The sequence below is a fragment of the Balaenoptera physalus genome (genome assembly GCF_965194825.1).
Source record: "Balaenoptera physalus genome assembly, chromosome: 6".
NCBI lineage: Eukaryota > Metazoa > Chordata > Mammalia > Artiodactyla > Balaenopteridae > Balaenoptera > Balaenoptera physalus.
The window spans coordinates 92,944,259-92,970,120 of NC_138885.1; the positions used below are offsets into that span (position 1 = coordinate 92,944,259).

The 25,862-nt window shown below is 36.3% G+C and overlaps 1 protein-coding gene across 6 annotated transcripts; it reads left to right on the top strand.

Moving 5' to 3' along the window:
- Positions 1–310: 310 nt before the first annotated feature.
- Positions 311–25,862, top strand: NOP58 (NOP58 ribonucleoprotein). 6 transcript variants are annotated; one of them, XM_082467162.1, is made up of 15 exons: positions 311–581; positions 5,688–5,764; positions 7,560–7,612; positions 10,765–10,886; positions 12,762–12,898; positions 14,486–14,550; positions 15,519–15,653; positions 16,820–16,965; positions 17,595–17,721; positions 19,332–19,495; positions 20,370–20,504; positions 20,755–20,816; positions 22,517–22,650; positions 25,018–25,178; positions 25,569–25,862. In XM_082467162.1, exons 1-15 carry the CDS (start codon positions 537–539, stop codon positions 25,617–25,619), a joined length of 1,614 nt encoding a protein of 537 aa, XP_082323288.1. In that variant the 5' UTR covers positions 311–536; the 3' UTR covers positions 25,620–25,862. The 6 variants fall into 6 exon arrangements, with proteins under 6 accessions (XP_082323288.1, XP_082323289.1, XP_082323291.1 ...); XM_082467165.1 differs by lacking the exon at positions 311–581 and adding an exon at positions 7,754–7,936 and having other exon boundaries at positions 5,682–5,764; XM_082467164.1 differs by lacking the exon at positions 311–581 and adding an exon at positions 7,816–7,936 and having other exon boundaries at positions 5,682–5,764.

Here is a 25,862-nt window from a genome sequence, read left to right on the forward strand (position 1 = left end):
CTGATGACTTCAAAGCAGGGCGATCGGGGGAGTAAAGTCTAGCGGCTAGCATTTCCCAAATTCCAAATGCTTAAGGCAAACAGACGAGACAGCTTCGCATTTCTCTCAAGGTAAAATACATCATATATGGGAGTTTAAAAAACAATTTAAAAAGCGCAAACGTTTTCGCTTTCAGATTTCCGTGAGCCTAACCGTGTAAAACCCTCATTTTGTTCCCTAAGAAATCTCGCGATATTTTCGTGGTCCTCTGTGGCGGGAACAAAACGGAAGCCAAGGCGCACTATGCGGCACGTCATCTGGCGGAAGTGAGGTCATATGCCAGAAGCCTTGGAGAAGGAGAAGCGCGTTCACGCGTTCTGCTTGTAGTGGAGTGTGGAACGTTTAGGCAACGTGATCTGGTTCTTCGCGGGAAGGTGGGCGCCCTGGTGCTTGGCTAGCCGCGGCGTTGCGGGCCTTTGGGGGCCGCAGATTTGGTCTTTCTTCACTGATATAAGAGCTCGGCGGCGGGCCGCGCAGCGCCCTGACCCGTCCTCACCATGTTGGTGCTGTTTGAAACGTCCGTCGGCTACGCCATCTTTAAGGTAGGTGGGAGATTGAGCCGTTGGAGGGGGAAGGCAGGTGTTGGGCAGGAGAGGAGACGGAAAGACGTAAGGAGAGGACGACGGTGCTCAGGATCCCGTGGGTGCCTTTTCTGTCCCCCTGCTCTGAAAGGAAGGGGGAGGCTTTGGGCCTGGGAGGCGCATGTTTCGGTGAACACGTGGCCGCGCCGTTTGGGGCGCTGGGTTCAGTAAGAGGATTTGGCCCAGTTAGAGAGGTGGACAGGAGCTGTATTCGAATTTTACAGGTTATGATAAGGAGTATGGGTTTTGTTCTGAGAGTTTTGAGGAATGATTGGAAGGTTTTAACAGAGGAATGACCTCATCTAACTTTGTCTTTTAATGCAGTTGTTTTGCTCTGTGCAGAATAGAGATGGGGTGCAAGAACGGAAGAAGGATATTTTTGCATTAATCTAGACGAGATGAAGTTGCTTGGGTTAAGGCTGGCTTGGAGGGAAAGAAATATCAGGAGAAAATTAGAAGGTAGAACTGACGGGATTGGCTGGTTGAATGCGAGGTTTGGGTTTAAGTAAGTGGGTTTGTGGTGGTAGGGAAGGGAAGAGAAGGTATCTGTTAGACATGGAAATACAGTGGTCATTTCAAATTTGAAGCCCAGGGGGTAAATCTGAGCTGGATATAACCAACCTGAGTTTTGGTTTTTTTAATAGGGAAAGTTTGAAACTAAATTCAAGTTCATCAGCAAGGAAATAATTGAGCAATGGGACATTCGTGTAATAGGGTGCTGCTGAGATGTTAGGAAGCATGAGGTAGATTGAGTTCTATCTACATGTCAGACTCTTGCGTTCAACGAATATAGCAACGAAAAACAAATTTTTCATATGTACTGACAAGTCAAAAAATGCTAGGTTAACTATATATAGTGTGATTCTAGTTATAAATCAAAAACCTGTGTGGTACGGGTGCAGAGAGTCTGGAAGGGTACATCCCAAAATGTTTATTTGGGAAAGTTTTTCATTTTATTTTCCAAGTTTCTCTTTGACATTTGGAAATATATTTCTATTTGCATGTTACATTAAATACTTGTTGTTTTTAAGAAAACCAATGAGATAATTAAAAACCGAAAGCTGATTTTGCTTCTTTTTCCTCTCATTAGAGTTGTCTGAGACTGTAGTATTAGCAATTTTAAGGGACTAAAAGGCTTTGGAGCCCGGGAACGGGTCTATTAGACTTTCCCCAGCTTTTTGCAGTCTTTTCTAAATTATTATTATTTTTTTTAATATTTATTTATTTATTTGGTTGCAGCGGGTCTTAGTTACAGCAGGCACGCTCCTTAGTTGCGGCTCTCAGGCTCCTTAGTTGTGGCATGCGAACTCTTGGTTGCGGAATGCATGTGGGATCTAGTTCCCTGACCAGGGATTGGACCCCGGCCCCCTGCATTGGGAGTGCAGAGCCTTAACCACTCCGCCACCAGGAAGGTCCCTCTAAATTCTTAGAGTTCTGCACATGCCCCCAAATTCTCTTAGCCAGCGTAGTCTGTCATATGTTGAATCAGCGTCTGTGGATGAATTTCATCCAAATTGATGTTATGTATACTGTCCTGACCTGGACACTAAGAGGGGAGGGGTAACTTTGCACTGTCCAGTGGTTGCTTCTAACAGTGGGGAGGAGTTGGTTTAGCAATGGTATGGTTTCTAGACTTGGGTCATAAAGTATAAAGTCATATGATTTATTGATTTCTACTAATAAAGAGTATTCTCCATAAAAATAAGTCTTGAGTATTCTGTTGCAGTTTTTAATGTTGTTTATCTGCAAGTTACTGTTCAACATTGTTAAAAATTGTGGTTTATGTTTTATGTAACTTAATATTAGAGAAATAACTAAAGGCTCAAATATATTGAAATATTGCTTCATTTATAAGTATTTGGAGTTAGTAGCTGTTACTGATTCTTTCTGAATAAAATAGGCATACAGAGTACTCCGGAATTAGTGCTGGTTGCACAATTTTGTGAAAATTACTAAAAAGTAAATTGTACACCTTAAAGAGGTGAATATCATGGTACGTGAAATATCTGTGTGTGTGGAGATATGCAATACAAGGTTATTAGCTCCCTTTCCCATAATCTTTCAAAATGCTGGGGTATAAAATTACCTTGGTTGCATAAAATCCATGCTTGAATGAGAATGCTTTAAGAAAGTTTTTCAAACTTTTATTTAATCTCATTTCACAGTAAGGGATACATTTTATATCATGACCCAGTATATGCATATCCATATATACACAGTGATTCAAAGAGCATTTAAAACTTTCCCAAAAATGTTGCTTGTTAATAAAGTTATATATAAATGCAGAGACAATACCTAAAAGCACTATTATTATTATTATTATAAGACTAGACATTTTTCAGTCTTACTCATCCCAGACCTTTTGTAGCTGTGCTTCCCAGTATGGTAGCCACTAGCCACATACAGCTATTTAGCACTTGAAATGTAGCTAGTAAAGCTGTGGAGATGAATTTTAATTTTTATTCATTTAAATTCTTAGTAGTCACATTGTACAATGCTGCTGTGTAGCATAGTGTTGTGTGTTCCTTTATTTCTCAGGGGCTCGAGGAAGAGCTTTTTATGTGACTACCGAAGTTCCTATATAACATGATTACTAAGCAATATGTTTTTCCAGCTTTGTTGGGTATAACTTACATACTATATAACTCACTTTTTGTAAATGTAAATAGGTACATATAGTATCTATTATAGTAAAACTAGCAAACAGTATAACAACAGTGCTAAAGATTTTAGTGGTGACAATAGCTAAATTATTCATTCCATCTTAATCCAAAATGATAAAACTTAAAATGGATTTTGCATATTAATGTTTCAGATTTCCTTGTCTGAAAATGAATGATTAAAAATTTGAGATAGATGTATAACAGAAAATGAAGCAATTATTTCTAATTCTGTTTTTGTTCAGACTTTATTAGTAATGTTCTTTTCAGTATGTTGTGCACAAATGGGAACATAAAGTAGCCAAGGTTTTGTTTGCCATAACAAAGTCCTTGGAGACCTTTCAGTGGTCATGAATTAACATGATTTCATTACATTTCCTTTGTTGCTTTAACTTGAAATAATATCTCTTTAATATGCCAATTTTGTTATCCAAATGTTATCTTCAAATATACTTGCTTTTCAACTAGAAAAAAATGTGAATTTTACTCATGAGTCATATCCCCTATTTGGTACATATCCTGTCAACAATCATTGAACTTTAAGTATGGTTAACCACATACTGAGTAAACTACTAAAAATCACTACTATTCTGTGAATTTCCTTTAACAAAAAAATAACTTTGAATTAAAGTTTCAGTGCATTCATGAGATTTGATGGAATGTCTTTGTATTCTAAAGTTTTCATGACATACAAAATAGAACTGTTAGTGGTTTGTAATTTTTTAATACAAAACCGTGTGCTTTGCAATTGTTTACTGCTTCATTACTCTGATACCCGGTTTTCCAGTTCTGTAAATATGTTTGATTCAGCTGTGTGTGGGATTAAATTTAAACAACACAAAAAATCCTTAAAGTCATCTTGCCACTCTCGTCTGGCAGAAAATAAAGGTGTTGTGCAATATCGTATTTCTTAATGTTTCATCATGGAAATATGTACTAGGCTATAACTGGGTAATAAGTCTTACTCTGTAAATATTCGGCGGTACTGTGGATTTGGTGAAATGTGGCTTGTCGGTAAAGTATAATTTTTAGTTGATCAACAGCCTTTTTCCATAAGATATGTATAATATCTATAATATTGTATTTCATCACCATTATTTTACACTGCTAGTTAAACTGACCTGCCATCAATTGTAAGACATCCCAGTTTCAAGGATGTTAAATATGGGGGGAAATGCATTTTAGGATTGATCCTACCCTAGCTTATACTTGGGCAGCTGACTTATCACACAGTATTGGTGAGGGTGTAGGAAAATAAGAACTTGTATTCACTCTTGATTTAAGTGAAAGTAATAGAAGCTTTTGAAGGCATTTTGATAATACATCTGTCAACATGCGTTTCTTACATGATCATTTAACTCCACTTCCAATAATTTGTCCTAAGAAATACAACCTGTATACATACAAAACTATGTATATTGATCAATAAGGGCATAAATGATGGTATATTCATACAATGCAATTCTTGTTAAAACCTAGAATTATGTCCACAACATGTTAAGTGTTAACTGTATAGCACGATTCCTAAAAGTACGCATTAATAAAATGCAGCATAGACAGTCAAAAAGTCTTGAAGAATATATACCTAAATGTTAATGGCTGTGTTTCATAGATAAAAGTACCCCTTTTTTCCCTTTGCATGTTAAAATTTCTTACATAAGGATGTGTCTTAGAACTACTGGTATCTTAGTTTTAGAGAAATCCATAATACTTGTCAGGATGTTCATAGCAATAAATAACAATTTTTTTTTAAAAAAAATTTATTTATTTATTTTTGGCTACATGGGGTCTTCGTTGCTGTGCACAGGCTTTCTTTAGTTGCGGTGAGCGGGAGCTACTCTTCATTGCGGTGTGCGGGCTTCTCATTGCAGTGGCTTCTCGTTGTGTAGCACGGGCTCTAGGCACGTGGGCTTCGGTAGTTGTGGCTCGTGGGCTTTAGAGCACAAGCTCAGTAGTTGTGGTGCATGGGCTTAGTTGCTCTGTGGCATGTGGGATCTTCCCGGACCAGGGCTTGAACCTGTGTCCCCTGTATTGGCAGGCGGATTCTTAACCACTGCGCCACCAGGGAAGTCCCTAAAGAACAAATTTTATTCCGTAGAAAGTAGGCAAATAAATTCTTTTGATCTGTGAATATGACAGGCTTTGTGAAGGAGTTAGGGAGCTCCTTAAAAATACAAAGTTTTAAACAAATACCCAGCTAGATCTAAATTCCATCCAGTTACTCATTGGGCTACTTGATTTATTAGTTTGACCAAAAATTTATGCTGGGTAAGAAAACTGGTTATTTCAGAGAGAAATATAGCTCCCACCACCCTCATTTTGCATGGACAATTGTACTTGAAGAGTATGGCTATATATGCCTAAGCTGTGCGATTTAAATAAAATTATTTTAAATATTTATTTACAGGTTTTGAATGAAAAGAAACTTCAAGAGGTTGATAGTTTGTGGAAAGAATTTGAAACTCCAGAGAAAGCAAATAAAATGTAAGTCATCTTGAAACTAAGAACTTAGCAGTTAACATTTAGAGGTTTTTGTTTTTGTTTTGTTTTGTGTGTTTGTGCCCCCCCTTCATGTAATATATCCATAACTTTTTGTTTTGAACTCTATTTCAGGAATAATATTGGTTTGAGCCCAATTATTAGATTCCTTATTTGGAGCATAGGCCATCTCAGCTAATTTGTATTAATTGCAGATGAGGTTAGACAGCACCCAAAAAACCACTATTTTTGTAAGATATTTGAAAGCGTAAATTGATTGTGAATTAAGTATAAATTTCTGTTTAAAGTAATAACTGTCAAAAGCATGGGCTGCTAATTGATTTAACTTATAATTTCTCTAAGTTAGTGATATTCAGGTGTTTTTTAACTTAATTCATAGTTTATTTATTCTTTATGACTAGTATTTCCTAACTCCCTCTGGCGTAGTAAAATAACTAGCTAGTAAATACTGGAAAGGCATACCTTTGTTCTCCAAGGTCTCTGGACAGGAAAATAGAATATAACCTTGATGCCCATCCTAAGAAAGGAGTGGTGGGAGAGAGAGCTGGCTTTTCCTCAAGGTAGAGTCAAGAAGGCTATTTCACCATCTGTGAATCACCCTGTGAAATATCCCATTTGGTGAGTGTGGTCCTAGGAAGGAACCGACTGATCTCTTGATTATGTCCTTGGATGCCAAAGGGCATTTCATAATTCATCTGCTAGTGCTAATAAAAACTCACTAGAATAGAAGGAAACTTACTCAAGCTTGCTAAAGAGTGCTGAACCCAAAGAGATGTCATACTAAATAATTAGAGAAACATGGTGTACTGGAAAACCATGCTTCAGAGTAATTTGTATAACGTGATTGCATTTTGCAGGTGTTGTTGTACACCTATATATGCATTTATGCAAATATACAGAGATATGAACAAATGCCACTTCAGATGAGTGGAAATGGGGTTAGGTGGAATAAGGTGAAATAATTGCTTTTTTCTTACCTCTTTCTATTGTTAAGTGTGCATTTAAGGTACCACCAGGGTGTTCCCTGATGAGGTGAGAAAACCTTGCTTAAGATAACATTATTTTAGACACAGTGGAAGACTAGTTTTCCTTTTTAAAGGGCTATATGCTTTAGTTGTCTGAGTTAACTTGATTCATTGTTGTCGATGATGTATTCTTTTTGGACCTGAATTTACGTGATCTAACTCAAATATTCGTCACTACCACTGAGACAACAATGGATTAACTGTATGTATTTGTTTTGATGTAAAATAATGTTGCCCTGCACATAAGTGAGTAGGGAGGAAGGGGGTAAAGTAAGGGTAACAGGAATTAGATCTAACAATTAGTTATTTTTTAATGGAACCTGTACTCGATGCACAAATCAATGTCATGAGATTTCTGACGTAAGAGGGACCCTTACACCTTTTCTTAAGCCACTTCTGTGCTGTATAGTAAAAGGCATTTGTGTCTAACTTTAAGCAGCAGAGGTTATGTTGAAGCTTCAACATCTTTCCTGTGGTTTAGATGTGGTAGCAAACCTCTTTTCTGTTGTTGCAAGTTTCCTTCAAAACCTACAACCTCTATAATAGTTCAGACATTACTAGCCTAACATTTAGAGAAATTGGTCATTTTATTGGTCATTTTAGAAGAATATCTCACTTTACACCAATACCCAATGGTAGGAAAGTTTTTTATTGGTGTATGCTTTGGAAACAGTCCAACACCTCTTCTCCTAAATATGTGGCTTTTGCACAATCAGTGTGCCCCCATAACATTTTTTTTTTTTCCTTAATTCTAGAGTAAAGCTGAAACATTTTGAGAAATTTCAGGATACAGCAGAGGCATTGGCAGGTAAAGTCAAAGACTAGCTTTTTTTTGTTTTTTAGATATTGGTGATTTGTCATCCTCATTAAAAGATTGTTTGCTTCAGTTGCCTAAGTTAACCCTATTCAATGTTGTCAATGATGCATTCTTTTTGGAACTGAATTTAAGTGATCTAACTCAAATTCGTCACTACCACTGAGACAACATTGAGTTAGCTTTTTTCACTATAGGGCTGGTTTTTCCCCTACATGTGATGAGAGGTGAGAAGTGGTTAAGTTGATCTCCCTGTGGAAACCAACAGCATAATGCATAAAGCACAATTCAGTAAAAGCTGTTCTACAAGGGATCAAGGTAATGTGGTCAAGTACACTGCTCTCTGATCATTTTAATCCAAGGGTAAAGTTGAGAATAGCCAGGATTTAGAGTTGGAATAATAATAAAGCAGCTCTCCAGGTATATACATTTTTAGTTTTAAAAAGCACAGTATTATTAAAAGATTTAAGAAAACTAATAGAGGGGTGTGTGTGTGTGTGTGTGTGTGGTGTTTTTTTTGTTTTGTTTAATACACAAACTACAGAAATGCATAAGAGTTTACCTGAAAGGGGCATGATTTTTTTATGATTTAGAAGAATGGATGACTGTTATATCCTTCAGCTAGTCCTAGGGATGAGACAACAGACATGAGTAGGGTTTACTAACTAGGCTTGGCTTCAGTAGGCACTTGGTCTCATAATGTTCTTTTAATGCTAGGGAAAACAAGATCAGATATAAAACTCTAACATGAATTTTCAGTTGCTTAAATTCTGTATCTCAGATCAGCCAACTACTTAGTGGTATAATTTGAAAATGAAGGACCATAACGAAGAGTATGGCTTAAAATTAAGCCATAAAATTCATTTGACTGAACCAAGTAATTTTGTTCACCAGCCACAGGAGAAAGGGTATAGTTCTCTTATATAGTGAAAATTAAGAGTCTTATTAAATATGTTGGAATATTAATGGGCCACCCCAACCTTGGCAGAGGGGTGAGCTGAAGGAGGAGCCAATGAGGCCAATTTTCAAATTTTTAAAAATAGTTCTCGGGCTGCATACATCCAGTATTTAAAGTCTTATAGAGCCATAAAGCGTAAATATGGTAATTTTTGCCTGGAAAATTTTTAAAAGATAGTTCTGTTCATCACAGCTTTAAAAATAAATATGGGTAGAATTTTGGTAATATCCCAGGCAAGATTGTGTTAGCTATTCTCCACCTCTGGGGAGCATTATTCATATAGATTGATTTGAGTAGCTCCTCTTGGAGTTGTAAAGTGCTGCAGCTCTGATCTCAAGTGGCCCTTTTTTGGGGGGCGGGTATTCCTTAAAATAATGTAAGATAAATGGAGAAAATAGCATGCTGGGTAAGAACTTAAAGTCAACCCCACACACTCAATCTAAATTCCATTAGGGTGGAGACTGTGTTGTTCACCATCAAATCCCTAGCACAAAAATATTTTTGGGTAAATGAATGAAGGTAGTGAGCTCTGTCAGGAATCTAGTCATAGAAATCTACAATGCCTTTTCCCATCAGTTTTCACCAGAAAGTTGAACATCATCTTATTATTATTAAAAGAACAGAGTCCTTCCTGGGAATTAACTTCCCTCTCCCAGTTATAAGGCAGTTTTGACATGACAGAACTAGAACTAAGTGGTTGTAGATGTCAGGGAATACATTTAAAACCTGTAGCCTAAGAATGAGTCCAGAGTGTGTCAACTTATAGTGGTCTCAGCAGCTAAAATGTGCCATTTGCATAGCAAGGTTTATTTTTACTCTTGGTTAGACTTGTAAGTTTCACATCTTACAAACAGCCACAGCAAAGTTTGGAGCCAGCCTAAATTTGGACGAAGGGGGAAGACTGCTGAGGGGTGCTGAATAGTGGCTAATAGAGAAGAGGAAAGATTCAGCTTCCCCTTACCCTTGTCACCATCTCTGTATACCATCTTTTTAAAATACATATAACGAAGAGTGACTAACAGGGAAGTTAAATGTTTGTGAACGTTAGAGTGGATCTAGAGTAGAAATTTTTTTACTTTTAAGAAATCTTAAAGGAGAACACTAGGTTAAAGTGTGAGAGTAAATGATAGGAAAGATTGAGAGCTAGAAGCAGGACATTGAATAAAATCTTTTAATTAGAAAAGATTAAACACTTGTAAGGAAAGTACAATTATTAGAGAAATGTATATCAGAAAGGAGTCAATGTTTTACAATATGTAAATTGTTAGAACTCAACAATAGTAGCTTGAATCTTAGCTTCTTAGAGTGTAGAGACCTCTGTAAGATCTGTGTGGTTTTTGTCCTCACCTTTCATCTTCCAGATAGCAGATGAAATGCACTTGAAATTCAAATGATTGGGAATTTGAATTCCCAAGGAGGAAAGAGCAAGTACCTGGCTGATTAAGCACAAACTGCTGCCTGACCTTAGAAATTGTGACAGACTTCCTGCCAGGCATACTTTAAGTTCAGCCAAAACCCAGACAACTAGAAGAGGTATTAGTATTAATTAGTCCATGTGGGTCTAAAGGATCTAAGTATAGGTCTAAAGAAGGGTGAGAGTTATAAAGTAGCACATTTAGAGCTTGCCAAAAATGAAAACAGCCTCCAACTCAAATTGGCTGCCTTCAGTAGTAAGTTCTCAATCGCTGGAGGTTTATAAGTAGAGGCCTGTTGACACATCTGGATCAAGGATTAGCAAAAGTAAGACATCCACTTGGACATACTTAAACTGTGGCATAACCTTCAAAGTGAATACACTCCTTTTTACCGGTCTTGACAGGTTTTTTATGGTATTTCACAATCAGGCCAGTCGGTCTGTAGTGACATAGGAGGGTGAATCAATTTATCATTCCAAAACAGTTTGTTTCTAACAACTTTACGATTCTGAGTTCAGAAGGATTGTGTGACATAGAGAAAGGAATGCTGGATCTGGTTTAACTCCTGGTTCTGGAGTGGAAATGAGGGTGGGAAGATCATATGAGATTGTGAAATGTGTAACGTTTATCATTTCACTTCAGAAGTAATATTAAATTCAGCTCTTCTGAAAAGAAGTGGGGTTCTTTTTTTCTTTATTTATAAAATTTAAATAAAATCTTAAGCTCTTACAGTTAAAATTTTGAGTTAACTCTTGTTTTTCTTCCTAAAAAAGCATTCACAGCTCTGATGGAGGGCAAAATCAATAAGCAGCTGAAGAAAGTTCTGAAGAAAATAGTTAAAGAAGCCCATGAACCCCTGGCTGTAGCTGATGCTAAACTAGGAGGCGTCATAAAGGTAGAGTTATAATTTTCTTTTATGCCTGCTGATCAGAGCTCACCATACAGCATAAAGACTACAAAGCCTAGCCTTTGCAATGAGTTGTTTATCATAAGTTCTCAGATTTGAATACTTGATCTTTTTCCCCTACACTACGTAATAATTGGTTTCCAGTATGATTATCAAAACTAAGGTTATATAAGTGATGCCCCAAATGATAACACTTTATGTATATCCTGGCATATTTTTGTTTAGTGACATTTTTTTCCCTTTCAACATAAATCACATTTCTTTTTTATTGTATGTGTTTATTAGAAAACTTTAGTAGGGAGTAGAATTGCTAAGGTTAACCATAAAGTGAGAATGGAAAGAAAGGCTGGATATGTAGGCTCCCAAACATGCAAAGCAGAAAATTTTAGAGGCCAGTTGCGATACTTTGTATGTATGTCTGTATGTATGTATGTATTTATTTTTGGCTGCATTGGGTCTTTGTTGCTGCGAGCGGGGGCTACTCTTCGTTGCAGTGCGTGGGCTTCTCGTTGCGGTGGCTTCTCTTGTTGAGGAACACGGGCTCTAGGCACGTGGGCTTTAGTAGTTGGAGCACGCAGGCTCAGTAGTTGCGGTGCGCGGGCTTAGTTGCTCTGTGGCATGTGGGATCTTCCCGGACCAGGGCTCGAACCCGTGTCCCCTGCTTTGGCAGGCAGATTCTTAACCACTGCACCACCAGGGAAATGCCAGTTGGCGATACTTTGATTTTCAATAGTTACAGTAGGTATTATAGTGCAAGTTCATGAACATACCTCTCATTCTTTTTATTTTTTCTTTTTTTTTTTTTAATTGAAGTATAGTTGATTTACAGTCCTCTCATTCTTGAAGTAAGGATCAATTCTAGGTGTTTGGAGGTAGGAAAGTGCTGAAGAGATTAGAGGTTTTTTTTTTTGAGGTAGGATTGTGAATTAAGTAAGTTCATTTGGATAGATTATTTCTGATACCATCAGGTAATGAAGTTTTCAATGATACCAATTTCTATCTTCATCCTTTGAAGTGCCCACAAGTCTTAGTTTATATTTTTCTGTTAACGTTAAATTTTAGCATAATAAACATACAGAAAGGTACATGGGACAGCAAATTGCTGGCTGGTGGGATTATGAATATCTTTAATTTTTTCTTCTCAGTTTCTCCATTTGTAAAACTTAAACACTCGTTGTCTCTTGTATGCATACTAAATATTTGTTTCTTTAAAATGTGATGCAACATACACAATTTTGCATGCTTGTCACTTGCATTTGATGCAATAGAACTCTAAATTTGTATGGAGTTAGCAAATACACTGCAAAGTGAAAAAAATGAAGGCGTCCAGAACAGATTCATCCTGTTTGCCTGGGGTGTGTAAAAACTTTTAAATTTTATAAAGATTTATGTATATGTGTACACATATACATTAACATTAGTATAGATTTGGAAGTACTTCAGGGATCCTAACAGTAGGGAAAGGGCCTAAGGCCCAGAACTTGTGTTTTTCATTCAGTTCCCTTCTCTATATTACTATTGATTAAAATCTTCTGTGTGTATTACCTTTATAATTTTTATAAGAGGCTAAATAATGTAAGGTAGTAAAAGATCCCTCAAACCAACAAAAAGAACAAAACTACTAGGTTAAATTGTGTTTATCTATTTATGGCTTTGATTCACGTCGACAGGCTGCCTTCCTGGAAGCTTATACCAATTTTGACCTCTACCAATAGTATATTCAAGTGTTCTTCCCACAAACATGAGAAACTGCTTTTATGAAACTGAGAAATGTATATATTTAAATCAATACTATTTTAGTATTTAAATAATTTTAGGAAACGTTTAGTTCTTTATTTGATACAAATGTTCTTGTTCTTATAGGAAAAGCTGAATCTCAGTTGTATCCATAGTCCTCTTGTTAATGAACTTATGAGAGGAATCCGTTCACAGATGGATGGATTAATCCCTGGGGTAGAACCACGTGAAATGGCAGCCATGTGTCTTGGGTTGGCACACAGGTGAGATTTACTGGAAAATAGTCTTATTATTTTTATTTAATAACAGTTATATAGCACAGTTCAAGGTATGTTACAAATACTATCTTAATCCTCAAGAATCTTATGAGGAAGGTAGTAATAGTATCCTCATTTAACAAATGAGGGAATTGATGGCCAAAGTCAGTACAGCTGGTAAGTGATGAAGCCATAATTTGAACCCAGGCAGTTTGGCTCCATTGTCTGGGCTCTAAACCTGATGATAAGCATTCTCTAACTCTCTAGTATTAGATGCCACAATTCTTGGGCTTTCTTTTCTCTTTTACATCTCCTAAATCGTTTGCTACTATTCCATCTACTTGCCATCTCCCTGAATTTTCTCATCTGCTAATGATCTCCTCTTCTGCTTTGTGTGTGTGGCTTGATTTATTGAGTTTTTTCTTGAGTTTTTATGAGGCAAAGAAAAACATAAACCTGTCATGTTTAACCAGAGGTCCATTAGACCAGGAATTTCTGCCATACTGTGATATATATAATCCTGAAAAGCTTGGCATTCTTTGAAATTGCACTGCAATAATAGGGTTTGTGAAATAAAAATAGGATTAAGGGTAAACCACTCAAAACCTAAGTAACTTTGTAACCCTAACAAAATTAACAGTTAAAAAGACATGTTAGGGACTTCGCTGGTGGTCCAGTGGTAAAGAATCTGTCCTGCAATGCAGGGGACTCGGGTTTGATCTGTGGTCAGGGAACTAAGATCCCACATGCCGTAGGGCAACTAAGCCCAGTGTGCCGCAACTAAGACCTGGCGCAGCCAAAAAATAAAGGACATGTTAAATTTATATTACAGAAATACTACAGTAAACAAAGGTCTGGACCTTTGAACAAATAAAATGAGCATAGATTAATGAAAGGGTTAAAGCTGAGTTACAGAAACGAGCAAAATGCACAAAAGTCAGGAGAAACTTTGTAATAAACTTTTCTAAGAGAGAACAAATAGCTAAACTGAGTTAGGGTCCAAATTTAAGATTAATTGGCATTGTGCACAGCAGTAGTTCTCAATCAAGGGCAATCAGATACCCCTCAGAAGACATTTGGCAATTGGGGTTGAGGCCAGGGATGTTGCTACACATCCGACAGTGCACAGAATAGACCCCACAACAAAGAATAATCAGGCCCACAGTGTTAATAGTGCCAAGATTAAGAAACCCTTATTACAATATTGTTCCTACATGGCTTTCTTCTTTTCAGGTGTTACAGTGCTGTACTTTTTTTTTTCCAGTGGCATAAAGCATTAAATATGCTGCAAAAATCATATGTGAACCAGTATGGTTTGAGCTACGCAGCATTATCCTGTTTATCATTCATAAATTAATTCATGTTTCAGAAATGTAGGTTATAGCAGGACAGATGTACTGTTTTCTTTTTAAATGTGTATTTTTAGATCTTAAATATTGTATTCTTATTTAGCTGATGTTTCCCATGCAGGAAAAAGGTAAACAGTGTAGCTCTAGGACAGGGATTCTGGTAAAAGTTTTTTTAAGATGTTAATTAAATGCTTTTCCTAAATGCTTTTTTTTAGTGATTTATATTTTTCCCCCTTCTCCCCAGCTTATCCCGATACAGATTGAAATTTAGTGCTGATAAAGTGGATACAATGATTGTTCAGGCAATTTGTAAGTATAGTACATGTGAGGACTAATCTGTTTGTCTCTTCCTTGTGGTTTTTTCCTACTATTAAAATTGTATCTTTTATAATTGTTGAGGAAGAAAAGGGAGATCAGCTAGAACTTTTAGTAAGTAAAGTAAATTGAAAAATGCAGAATAGAAGAAAGGAAAAACTAACTATAATTTGACTAGTTGGATAATATGGATTACACTATTAATGTAAACTGATTTCTCTTTTTCCATGAAAAGTGATAAAACCATAAGTGGGATCTGTGTTGTGTTTTATTTTGCTTTTTTCACTTGTAGTTGTATATAATAGGTCATTCTCCCAAGTCATTGGGTGATTTTTGGACGTCAAAGTCCTAACGATTTCCAATTTTAAAAATCCCTTTAAACAGCGATTGTATTTGTAGGTATATATACCCAAAGAACTGAAAGCAGGTAGTCAGATACTTATGCAGCTATGTTCATGGTAGCATTATTCACAGTAGCCAAAAGGTGGAAACAACCCAAATACCCATTAACAGATGAATGGATAAACGAAATGTGGTATATACATACAGTGGAATATTATTCGTCCTTAAGAAGTTCTAATACATGCTACAACATAGATGAATTTTAAACATTATGCTAGGTGAAATAAGCCACAGGCAAGAAGACAAATATTGTGTGATTCCACTTATGAGGTACTTAGAATAGGCAAATTCATAGAGACAGAGAGTAGAGGAGATAGATTACCAGGGGCTGGGGAGGTGGGGATGAGGAGTTATTATTTCATGGGTACAGAGTTTCAGTTTGGGTTGATGGAAGAGTTCTGTAAATGGATACTGGTGGTGGTTGCACAGCATTCTGAATGAATTTGAGTCACTGAAATGTACACTTGACAATGGTTAAAATTGTAAATTTATATTTCATCACAAGTTTTTTAAAAATCCTTTTAAGTTCCTATTTTATTTTTCATTTTAATCTACTGCAGCCCTGTTAGATGACTTAGATAAAGAACTAAACAACTACATTATGCGGTGTAGAGAATGGTATGGCTGGCATTTCCCCGAATTAGGAAAAATTATTTCGGATAATTTGACATACTGCAAGTGTTTACAGAAAGTTGGTAAGTAACTTGATCCTTTAAGGCATTGAAAATAGCAATTTATTTTTATTTATTTATTTCACTGTAACTCATTTAAAACATGAGTTACAGTGGGTTTTTTTCTTTTTCTTAAACTTCCAGGAGATTTTTATGTCTTGCAGGTTTGGGGAGTGTAGCCATGTTAATATCTGTTAGAGTTCAGGAACAAAATTAACTTTGATTTCGATGGCCTGTGCAGCAGAGACCATGGTTCTCTAATTTGGTTTTTCTTTTTAAAAAAAAAAAAAAAAAATTATTATTTATTTATTTATTTTTGGCTGTGTTGGGTCCTTGTTGCTGCGCACAGGCTTTCTTTTAGTTGCTCTGAGTGGGGGCTACTCTTTGTTGCGGTACGCCGGCTTCTCATTTAGGTGGCTTCTCTTGTTGCAAGCACGGGCTCTAGGCACATGGGCTTCAGTAGTTGTGGCACTCGGGCTCAGTAGTTGTGGCTTGCGGGCTCTAGAGTGCAGGCTCAGTAGTTGTGGCACACAGGCTTAGTTGCACCAAGGCATGTGGGATCTTCCCGGACCAGGGCTCGAATCCGTGTCCCCTGCATTGGCAGGCAGACTCCTAACCACTGCACCACCAGGGAGCCCCTAATTTGGTTTTTCTGGAAATGGCTTTTTATGGTTAATGTGTCTCAGTGAAATTACCATTAATAAGGACAACTGTGGACTGGGAGTATCCTGAAATAGATTAATAATAATTAATATTAAAAATAGTATTGCTATCTATACTGTTAGTGTTAAATTGTATACTATTAGTACAGTAATATTAGTAGAAGAATGTGAGGATTGTTAATAAATATGAGTTACTTGGCTCATATTATATTATCATATTACTACCCCTAAGAATTCATGGCCCTAGCTTCAGTATAACCTTAGCTACAAATTGTCTATCACAGTATTGTAAGTCCTGTTTCATGGTGTATTTTGGTTTTTTTGTTATCTGTATTTTTTTGGAGGGAGGTGGTGGGGAGAGAAATCAAGCCTTTATATGAGGAAAGTTACGTCAAACTTGTTCGCTTTTTGTTTTGTTTAGGCATCCTTTTCATTGGCTTATCTCTACTTTTTTTTTTGACTGTTTGGTGGATTTTATATAATTTGTTGAAGAGTGATTCTCCCTCATCCTCTGCAAACATTCCATAGGCGATAGGAAGAATTATGCCTCGGCCACACTTTCTGAATTACTGCCAGAAGAGGTTGAAGCAGAAGTGAAAGCAGCTGCAGAGATATCTATGGGAACAGAGGTTTCAGAAGAAGATATTTGCAACATTCTGCATCTCTGCACTCAGGTAAACTATACACATAGAGAAACTAGTTGTGGTGGTACCAGCTCTGTAATTTCTGATGGCAATGATGATTTTTAAATGTATTGTTCACCTGATAAATAAATATGAGGGTGTTCAGTCACTACCTCATCTGATGCCATCTTGATTTATACTTAGAGGGGGAGATATATACTAAAATGAAGTTAAAAGAGTACTGTCTAATTTATTTATATTGTTAGCATTATCTGAATAATAAATCCATTAAAAAGGCAGAGAAATACAGCTTCAATTATTTAATTCTAACTTTTATGTTTGTAGCCGGTATTTTTTCTCCTTCTCATTTGAAGATAGCTATATGAGAATCACAGAAATGTGATGACAGAAAAGTCTATCTAGCCCTTGGAGTTTTTTAAAATAACAGTAATATTGATTAACATTATTTTTAGGCAGTGTATTAGCTTGTTTCCATACATTATCTAGTAAGATCTTCACAACAGCCCTTTTATAGGAAACTGAGGTAAGAAATGGTTAATTTTCCCAGGGTTGTACAACTGCTCTATGATAATTTGGGACTCCGATGTTTTAGACCTGTGAATTTTATACAGTTTTTACTCTTGTCATTTATGACTTATGCATTTTGTTCCCTACACTAGGTGATTGAAATCTCCGAATATAGAACCCAGCTCTATGAATATCTGCAAAATAGAATGATGGCCATTGCACCCAACGTTACAGTCATGGTTGGTGAATTAGTTGGAGCACGGCTTATTGCTCATGCAGGTGATGATTTTAATGTAATTTGTAAACATGGGTATTGAGAGTTGAGTTGTTTTAAGTAATTCTAGGTAATAAATAGAAGTAAATGGTATATTTGTGAGGACTAAGGCCCAGGTGTTCAATGATGATTTTTATTTGTATGCCTGATTTCCTTTCGGATAATGAAGGCATCTTTAGTCACTGCCTCTTCTGAGACACTTGTGGTCCCTTGTCAAAAGTTTGTTATGGTTAATTAGAACAATCAGATGAATGCAGGAGGATGAAATCAGTTAGTATAGGCTTGCCTCGTTTTATTGCACTTCACAAATACTGCTTTTTTAAAAAATTCAAAGTTTGTGGCAGCCCTGTGTAGAGCAAGTCCGTCGGCATCATTTTTCCAACACCATTTGCTCACTTCATGTCTGTGTGCCACATATTAGTGATTCCCACAATAATTCAAACTTTTCCATTCTTAAATTTGTTAACGTTGATCTTTGGTCAGTGATCTTTGATGTTACTACTACAACTTCCTGAAGGCGAGTGTATGTATGTTGAATTTTAAACATGTATCTAGTGGTTGAGCAACTGCATTAATATTGATGTTTTCTGGGGAAATCCTTGGCGGTCCAGTCGTTAGGACGCCACACTTCCACTGCTGGGAGCCCGGGTTCAATCCCTGGTCGGGGGACTAAGATCCCACAAGCCGCGTGGCCAGGCCAAAAAAAAAGAGAAAGATTTTTTTTTTTAATTGATGTTTTCTGACAGAAAATCAGTGCAGCACATCTAACAAAGCATCAACTTTAATACCTAATTATTGTGCTTATATCTCCTCATCCATATCTTTTTTTTTTTTTTTTTTTTGGCTGCATTGGGTCTTTGTTGCTGCCCACAGGCTTTCTCTAGTTGCAGCGAGTGGGGCTACTCTGTTGCGGTGCGTGGGCTTCTCATTGCGGTGGCTTCTGTTGCGGAGCACAGGCTCTAGGCGTGCGGGCTTCGGTAGTTGTGGCGCACGGGCTTTGTTGCTCCGCGGCATGTGGGATCTTCCCGGACCAGGGCTCGAACCCGTGTCCCCTGCCTTGGCAGGTGGATTGTTAACCACTGTGCCACGAGGGAAGTCCTCCTCATCCATATCTTAAACGAGGGGTAAATAAAGCGTAAGAAGTTTATCACATAGATCTACTGAGATGTCCTAATACTAAATTTTCACTTTATTTATCTGTATGTTTTTTCATATCTATAGTAGTAGGATATCTGATGTCTAGAATAAATCTCAGAAAAATAGGGGCTAGATTGGGTGGTGTCTGTGAATACATGTGTTTTTATCTCTCCCATCGTATGCTAATGAAATGTGAAATAGTAATACCATCTCTTCAGGCAAATAAGTAAAATTGAACAAGTAACCTTCAATTTGTCATAGACATTCATCACAGACCTCTGCTTCTGGTGTTAATGGATGAATCACAAATGCTGAGGTATCAGGAATTTGGGGTAATTCCAGACTATAGAATCCTGTATTATATCAGATTTTTATTTACTCTGGTGGCTATAATATTAAGACTATAGGTCTTTTTAATACATGGAACTTTCAAATACTTGCAAGTACATTCCTGGTAACTACTTCTTTTCTTTTGAAGGTTCTCTTTTGAATTTGGCCAAACATGCAGCTTCTACAGTTCAGATTCTTGGAGCAGAAAAGGCACTCTTCAGAGCCCTCAAGTCTAGACGAGATACCCCTAAGTATGGTCTCATTTATCATGCTTCACTTGTCGGCCAGACAAGTCCCAAACACAAAGGAAAGGTCAGTTACAGTTTTCCTGGAGTAGGCCTTTTTTTCCTCCAAACCATTTTCCTCCTACTGTTTCTTTTTCATCAAATAGAGAATGGTGAATTCTTTAAATAAACACTTATGTACACTGAAAGAAAAGGTTAGAAGAAAGTGTTATTGCTTGCTGTTACTATTTTTCTAGACTCCACCCATTGGTGGGGACAGGGATGGCACATCAGAAGTTTTCTGTGTGGCAGGAAACCAATGTAACATCAATATTTATGACCTATAAAAAATAATAGCACATACACTGTGCTAACACTTGATAGGACTTTAGTGAATCCTCTTAATAGCCCTATGAGTTGTAGGTGTCTGTTTTACAGAGGAGGAAACTGAGGCTTAAAGTACTTTCAAGCTTTTTACAGGATACATAGTTTAACAGGAATTGAAATGTTATAAAATTCAGAGCAGAGTGATGAGAGAGAGAAAGGTTTCAGTAAAATAAAATGTTAGTTAGCTTGTGAGGGCTGGGGGCTATACTTAATCTGGATGATCTCATGGTGTAGGACTAATGTCACATAGTAGAAACTAAAGGAAGGTGGAAGAATGGTTTGAGCTAGTTATAGACATAAGTTCCTACAATATCTTTTCATCCAACAAAATAATGGTGGTTGTGTATATAACCAGTTAGCCATCATACTGTGGCAAAGATTCAAATAGAAGATAAGTGGCTTGAGTTGTATGGTTTACAATACTTTTGTAATTCCTGATTTTTAAAAAATCCTGGAGTGAATTGTAGAGTCAATGATTCATCTGTAGTGTTCTCGTGAATGAATTATTGAGAGAATTTTTTACATCTCATCTTGGAGTATAGTTTGAATGCCTCTGACTTCAAGTTCTCTATTAGATTTCTCGGATGCTGGCAGCCAAAACTGTTTTGGCCATCCGGTATGATGCTTTTGGTGAAGATTCCAGTTCTGCGATGGGAGTTGAGAACAGAGCCAAATTAGAGGCCAGGTTGAGAACCTTGGAAGATAGAGGGGTAAGAATCACATCCTGCATATTGCAGAAGTGTTACCTGTCAAAAGTTAATAAACCACGGGTAGTTTATGTACTTTTTCATTTCATTTGCTAACCAGTTTTACTTTTATGATACATTTTAGTATGTCTAATATGTTGTTTTTGTGCCTGCTGTTAAGTTTACCTAATATATACTAAGAATTGACATACTAGCATATATATTATAAAGAGATTATGCCTTAGAAAACTATTAATAATTTTTCTTTTCTTAGATACGGAAAATAAGTGGAACAGGAAAGGCATTAGCAAAAGCAGAAAAATATGAACATAAAAGGTGAGTGAGTACATTTGGGAGAGCATGAATGAACAATTTTTGCTTATTTAAATGTTAATTGTTGACAGTTTTTTTGTTGTTGTTTACAACAACTAAGTATCCCCCTAATTTATTTCTTTGCCATTTACAGTTTTCCATATTCACGTCTAGTTTTTAATCATATACACATTTTTACGTTGTTGCAATAAATACACACAGTATATTTGTTTTGGCCTTTTTCCTTAATATTTAATTTACTCATTTCCAGATATTGATAATAAATATTTTTCATTCATAGTTCCTATATAGTATAACATTTATCAAAACCAAAGTCCATTCAGAGCTAAGCCACAGGGAAACCTGTTTTTTTAAAAAAAGAGTCAAAAGACAAAGGAAAAGTCTAAAAGTGGCTAAGAGGCATGATAAGTATTCAGACCTCACTATGAAATTACAAAAGGTATTTGTGGGGAGAGGTGTTTTTGTTACTATTTGAGATAATGTTCAATATTGATGAGGTTGCGATGATAGAAATAGAATGTGGAAAACAGATTGACAGTATGTGTCAAGAGCCTTAAAAACATTTCTAGTCATTAATCCATAAACTGTGCTTTTAAGACTTCTTACAGTCCTTTAGTAAAATCTTATAAGTGGGCAGGGAAAGCAATATAGTAACATCTCATTATAAATATGTATTTAGATACATGTTTTAGTATACACATTCATAAAAATTGTTTTCCTTTATTCTGGAAAGAAACCAAATGTATTCAGTTACGGGCATTAATTAACATTTACTTTTATATTGTGAATTTTCTAAGATCTCTACAATGACCATGTATTTTGTAATTTTTAAAACCTAATTTGTTGTGTTTAGTTGAAAAAAATGTGGATCTTTGTTTTTGGGCTTTGTTTTTGTTTTTCTTTCTCTTTTTTTTTTACAGAAAGTCAAAGTTTAATAACACATATATCTGGGAGAGACCCGGGAGAACCTAGTCACTACTTTGTTTCTTAAATTATAAATGTTTTTAACCTATAAAAGTTAACAACCGTGAGCCTGCAAGATAGCTTAATAAAATATTCCTTAGCTTGTTTTGAACAATTTTTTAATGTTCCCATGCCATTATGCTTATGACTTTAAACACATGTGCTTAAAGCACCAATTATGAGGTTTAGTTCACATTTTTGGCACGCAGTACTTTAATTTTTCTTTCTACTTTGTTAGAACAAAACAAACATTTGGGTTTCAAGTAATCTTTATCCATATATATCCCTTCTTGTTCCTCTGCCGCTTGGAATCTTGTGATGGAGTATTCTGTATTAAATTTGATTTAGGGTTTTTGTTTTGTTTTTCATTGAATTGCCCAGTGTTCTAAAACTCGAATTGGTTCAGTTTTTACTTTCTAGTGTAATCATTTGGTATAAAGAGATTTCCTCCATTTTTTCCCCTATGCTGATTGACTATTTTTCTATACTATAGTCACTACATTGATTACTAAATCAATTCATTTAGCTCACCACTTCTCTTGAAGTGTGAAGTGTGACCTACTGTTGACACCTCTTTACCTTTTGGAGACTTTTTCATAAACTGCCCTAAAGCCACTAAAATGAAACAGCATTGTATGCTTGTGTAAGTATTACCTAATGACGTTTCCTTTTAAATCTCTTTAGAATTATTTGATTACTGATATTTGTAGGGATTTTCTAAAATTCTATGGCTCTTTCAGTGAGGTGAAGACTTACGATCCTTCCGGTGACTCCACACTGCCAACCTGTTCTAAAAAACGCAAGATTGAACAGGTAGACAAAGAGGATGAAGTGGTTGAAAAGAAGGCCAAAAAAGCCAAGGTTAAAATTAAAGGTTAGTTTGAATTTTTTTTTAATGCCATTTATACTCTTATTCCTTAAGACGTACAGACTTCATAAATCTTGGGAAAGTACATACCATTGAACTTTATTGTGAAACCATCCATATTGAAAGTTAATGGTGTTTTAATAAACCATCATGTTCTCTGGGAGTAGTTAGGATATTGTTAAATTTATCATGTTTCATAGAAGAATGTGAGAAGTGCCTCTGAATATGTAGGATTATACTAAGTGTACTAAAACTTTAGTTTCTACCATGTGAACTATTTTGAGAATCAGCTTAAAATAGAAGAAAAAAGGTATGTGGTTTCTAAATTGGTTGCTGAAATATTTCTGTTATAGTAGAGCATAGAATTGATGCAGCACTACTTTTCATCATTGTTTCTGTTACATGGAAAGGACTGGAGTAATAACTGGATAGCCTGCCAACAGAGTGATAATATTTTAATAGGTGCTCACCAGTGAACTAGGCTCTTTTGCAAAGTTGATAAGTGAGCTCCCCCATTTATTAGCTGCACCTGTGTTGAGTGCCTACCAGCTGGTCTAGCAAGAAAGGCATTAAAGCAATGACTGATATAATTTTGGGTTTCTAAATAGCTTAGTGGTCAAAAGTACTATCAGCAAATGTGGACTCCTGCTCTAGGTGAAGAAAACATAAGTTATTTATTTAAGTGTTTCTATTTCCTTTTTGAACAATAAGGAGATCCCTAAACCCATCAGTAACATTTGAAACACCCAACTCCAGATTTGTATCTTTACTCATATATTCATTAAGCTTTTCACACTTAACATTCCTGGACCCTTACCACTCCCAGTCTGTGGCTCCATAATATTCTCCATCTTATAAATGGCAATTCTAGTTGCTTTGGCCTTTAACACTGACTCTTTTTATAACCCAAGTCTATTCTGGCAACAACTCCTCTTAATTCTACTTTTTTTTTAAAAAAAGAAAAAAATTTATTTGGTTGCCCCAGGTCTTAGTTGCGGCAGGTGGGCTCCTTAGTTGTGGCATGCGAACTCTTAGTTGTGGCACACATGTGGAATCTAGTTCCCCAACCAGGGATCAAACCCAAGCCCCCCTGCATTGGGAGCGCAGAGTCTTAACAACTGTGCCACCAGGGAAGTCCCTTAATTCTACTTTGAAAGTGTATCTAGAACTGAACCACTTATACCCATCTCTGCTCTTCTTAATGTAGTAGCTACAGTGGCACCCCCATTAGCTCTCTGATCTAATTCTACTCCTTGCTCACTCTGCTCCAGCCACACTGGATTCCTTGCTATTCATGAACCTGCCAACCCCCCTTCTCTCCTAAAATAACCTTAGCATTTGCTCTTCTCTTTACCTGAATATTTTCCCTCAATATAGGTGCATAATTCACTCCCTTCCCTCTTTTATTTTATTTTATTTCTTTTTAATTCCTTGGCCATACGGCATGTGGGATCCTAGTTCCTCCACCAGGGTTCGAACCCACGCCCCCTGTGGTGGAAGCGTGGAGTCTTAACCACTGGACCGCCAGGGAAGTCCCCTCCCTTCCCTCTTTTAGGTATCTGCCTGACTATCCTGTCTAAAATGTCCACATGTATTGCCCTCCTCAGTGTTCCTCTTCTTTATCCTTAGGACTGTTTACTATGTAAAATATTTTATAGCATATCTTTTTTTCTTTTTTTGGTCTCTCCATTCTCCTACTAAAGTAAAAGATTCATAAAAGCAGGAATTTTTTTGTCTGTGTTGTACCTTGCTGTATCTCTAGTTGTCTAGAACAAGCCCTGGCCTATAGTAGGTACTAAGTAAGTATTTGATCAATGAATTTCTAATGATAGCAACCCATTATTAAGTCCTCATTCTAATGTGCCAAGCATTCATGCTAAGCATTTTGCATAAATTTTCATGTGTTAAATCGTTAAATCCTAGAAATTGTCTAGTGAGATAGACATTACTAAATTTTATAAGGATGAGGAAGTTGAGTTTGTAAAGGTTATTAAATGACTTACTCAGGGTTTCAGCGGTTTGGATAAACCCAAGTCTCCTAACTCCAAACTCTTATTAATCATTTCTAGTATAATTGACTAGTCTCCCCAAAAAAGTGGGTTTGGTAATCAGATGATTTGTTTTAATCCTGATCTCTCTATATAGCTACATGATCATGAGAAATTTACTTCTCTGAGCTTTATATCATTTGTAAAGTTAGTAGTAGTACACTAGGTAGATATTTGAAGGACCTTTGCAATTATAAAATTATGTAATAAACATTGGATAGTTGACCCGAATGACAGGAAAAAACTAAGACTCTCAAAGGGGTTTTGAGGGAGAGAAGTCTGATACAATGTTAATTGTAGTATCTTTACACTTAACCTTATTCAGTTGAAGAAGAGGAGGAAGTAGTAGAAGTAGAAGAAGATGTAGTAGAAGTGGTGGAAGAACAGGAGACATCTGTGAAGAAAAAGAAGAAAAAGGACAAAAAGAAACACATTAAAGAAGAACCACTTTCTGAAGAAGAACCATGCACCAGCACAGCAATTGCTGTATGTTTGTTTTTAATTACCAATACTTTATTGACATGGGCAGGGTTTCTATATTTTATTCTACTCTGTATATTACAAATGAACAGGTAGTTTTTTAAAAATGGTTTCACTGATGAGGAAGTAAAACAACATTGTTGTGTTTATATTATAAAGGGCCATTTCCTAAACCTAGAACCTTCTTGCAAAATGGGTTTTGTTTAAGGATGGAAGAGAATATCATTTGGTACAGATGATAAAGGTGGTTTTATATTTTTAGATTTTAGTCTTTGCTCCAAACTTGTTTTCCAGGGAAATAGAATAGACCTACTTTGCTTTTTATGAGGAAAAGTTATTTTTAATCACTCATACATTTACAGGTCTTTCAAAAGCATTCTTGTTGGTTATTTTCAGAGTCCAGAGAAAAAGAAGAAAAAGAAAAAAAAAAGAGTTAATGAGGACTAATGGAAGGAACCGTTCTTTCAAAGATTTCTTAATTGAATCACCTGGATACATCATGCTGAAGATTCAGCCAGAAGTACACCAGAGATGCTCTCTAAAATAATGGGAGGTTGGATGAAACAACATGATTAATCATCAGTAGCATTTCATACCTGTTTGTGTCTCAACATCACATCAGCTCTGTTAATTTTATTATATCATCATTTCTTAGAATATTTGTTATACAAATAAAAATATTTTCTTTGT

What these genes read in the sequence shown, in the direction of transcription:
- NOP58 (XM_082467162.1), top strand. Translation starts at nt 537, where the DNA reads ATGTTGGTGCTGTTTGAAACGTCCGTCGGCTACGCCATCTTTAAG. An exon ending in TTCTGCATCTCTGCACTCAG is followed by an intron (nt 16,966 to 17,594) that starts GTAAACTATACA and finishes TCCCTACACTAG; the next exon opens with GTGATTGAAATCTCCGAATA. An exon ending in GTCCCAAACACAAAGGAAAG is followed by an intron (nt 19,496 to 20,369) that starts GTCAGTTACAGT and finishes GTTCTCTATTAG; the next exon opens with ATTTCTCGGATGCTGGCAGC.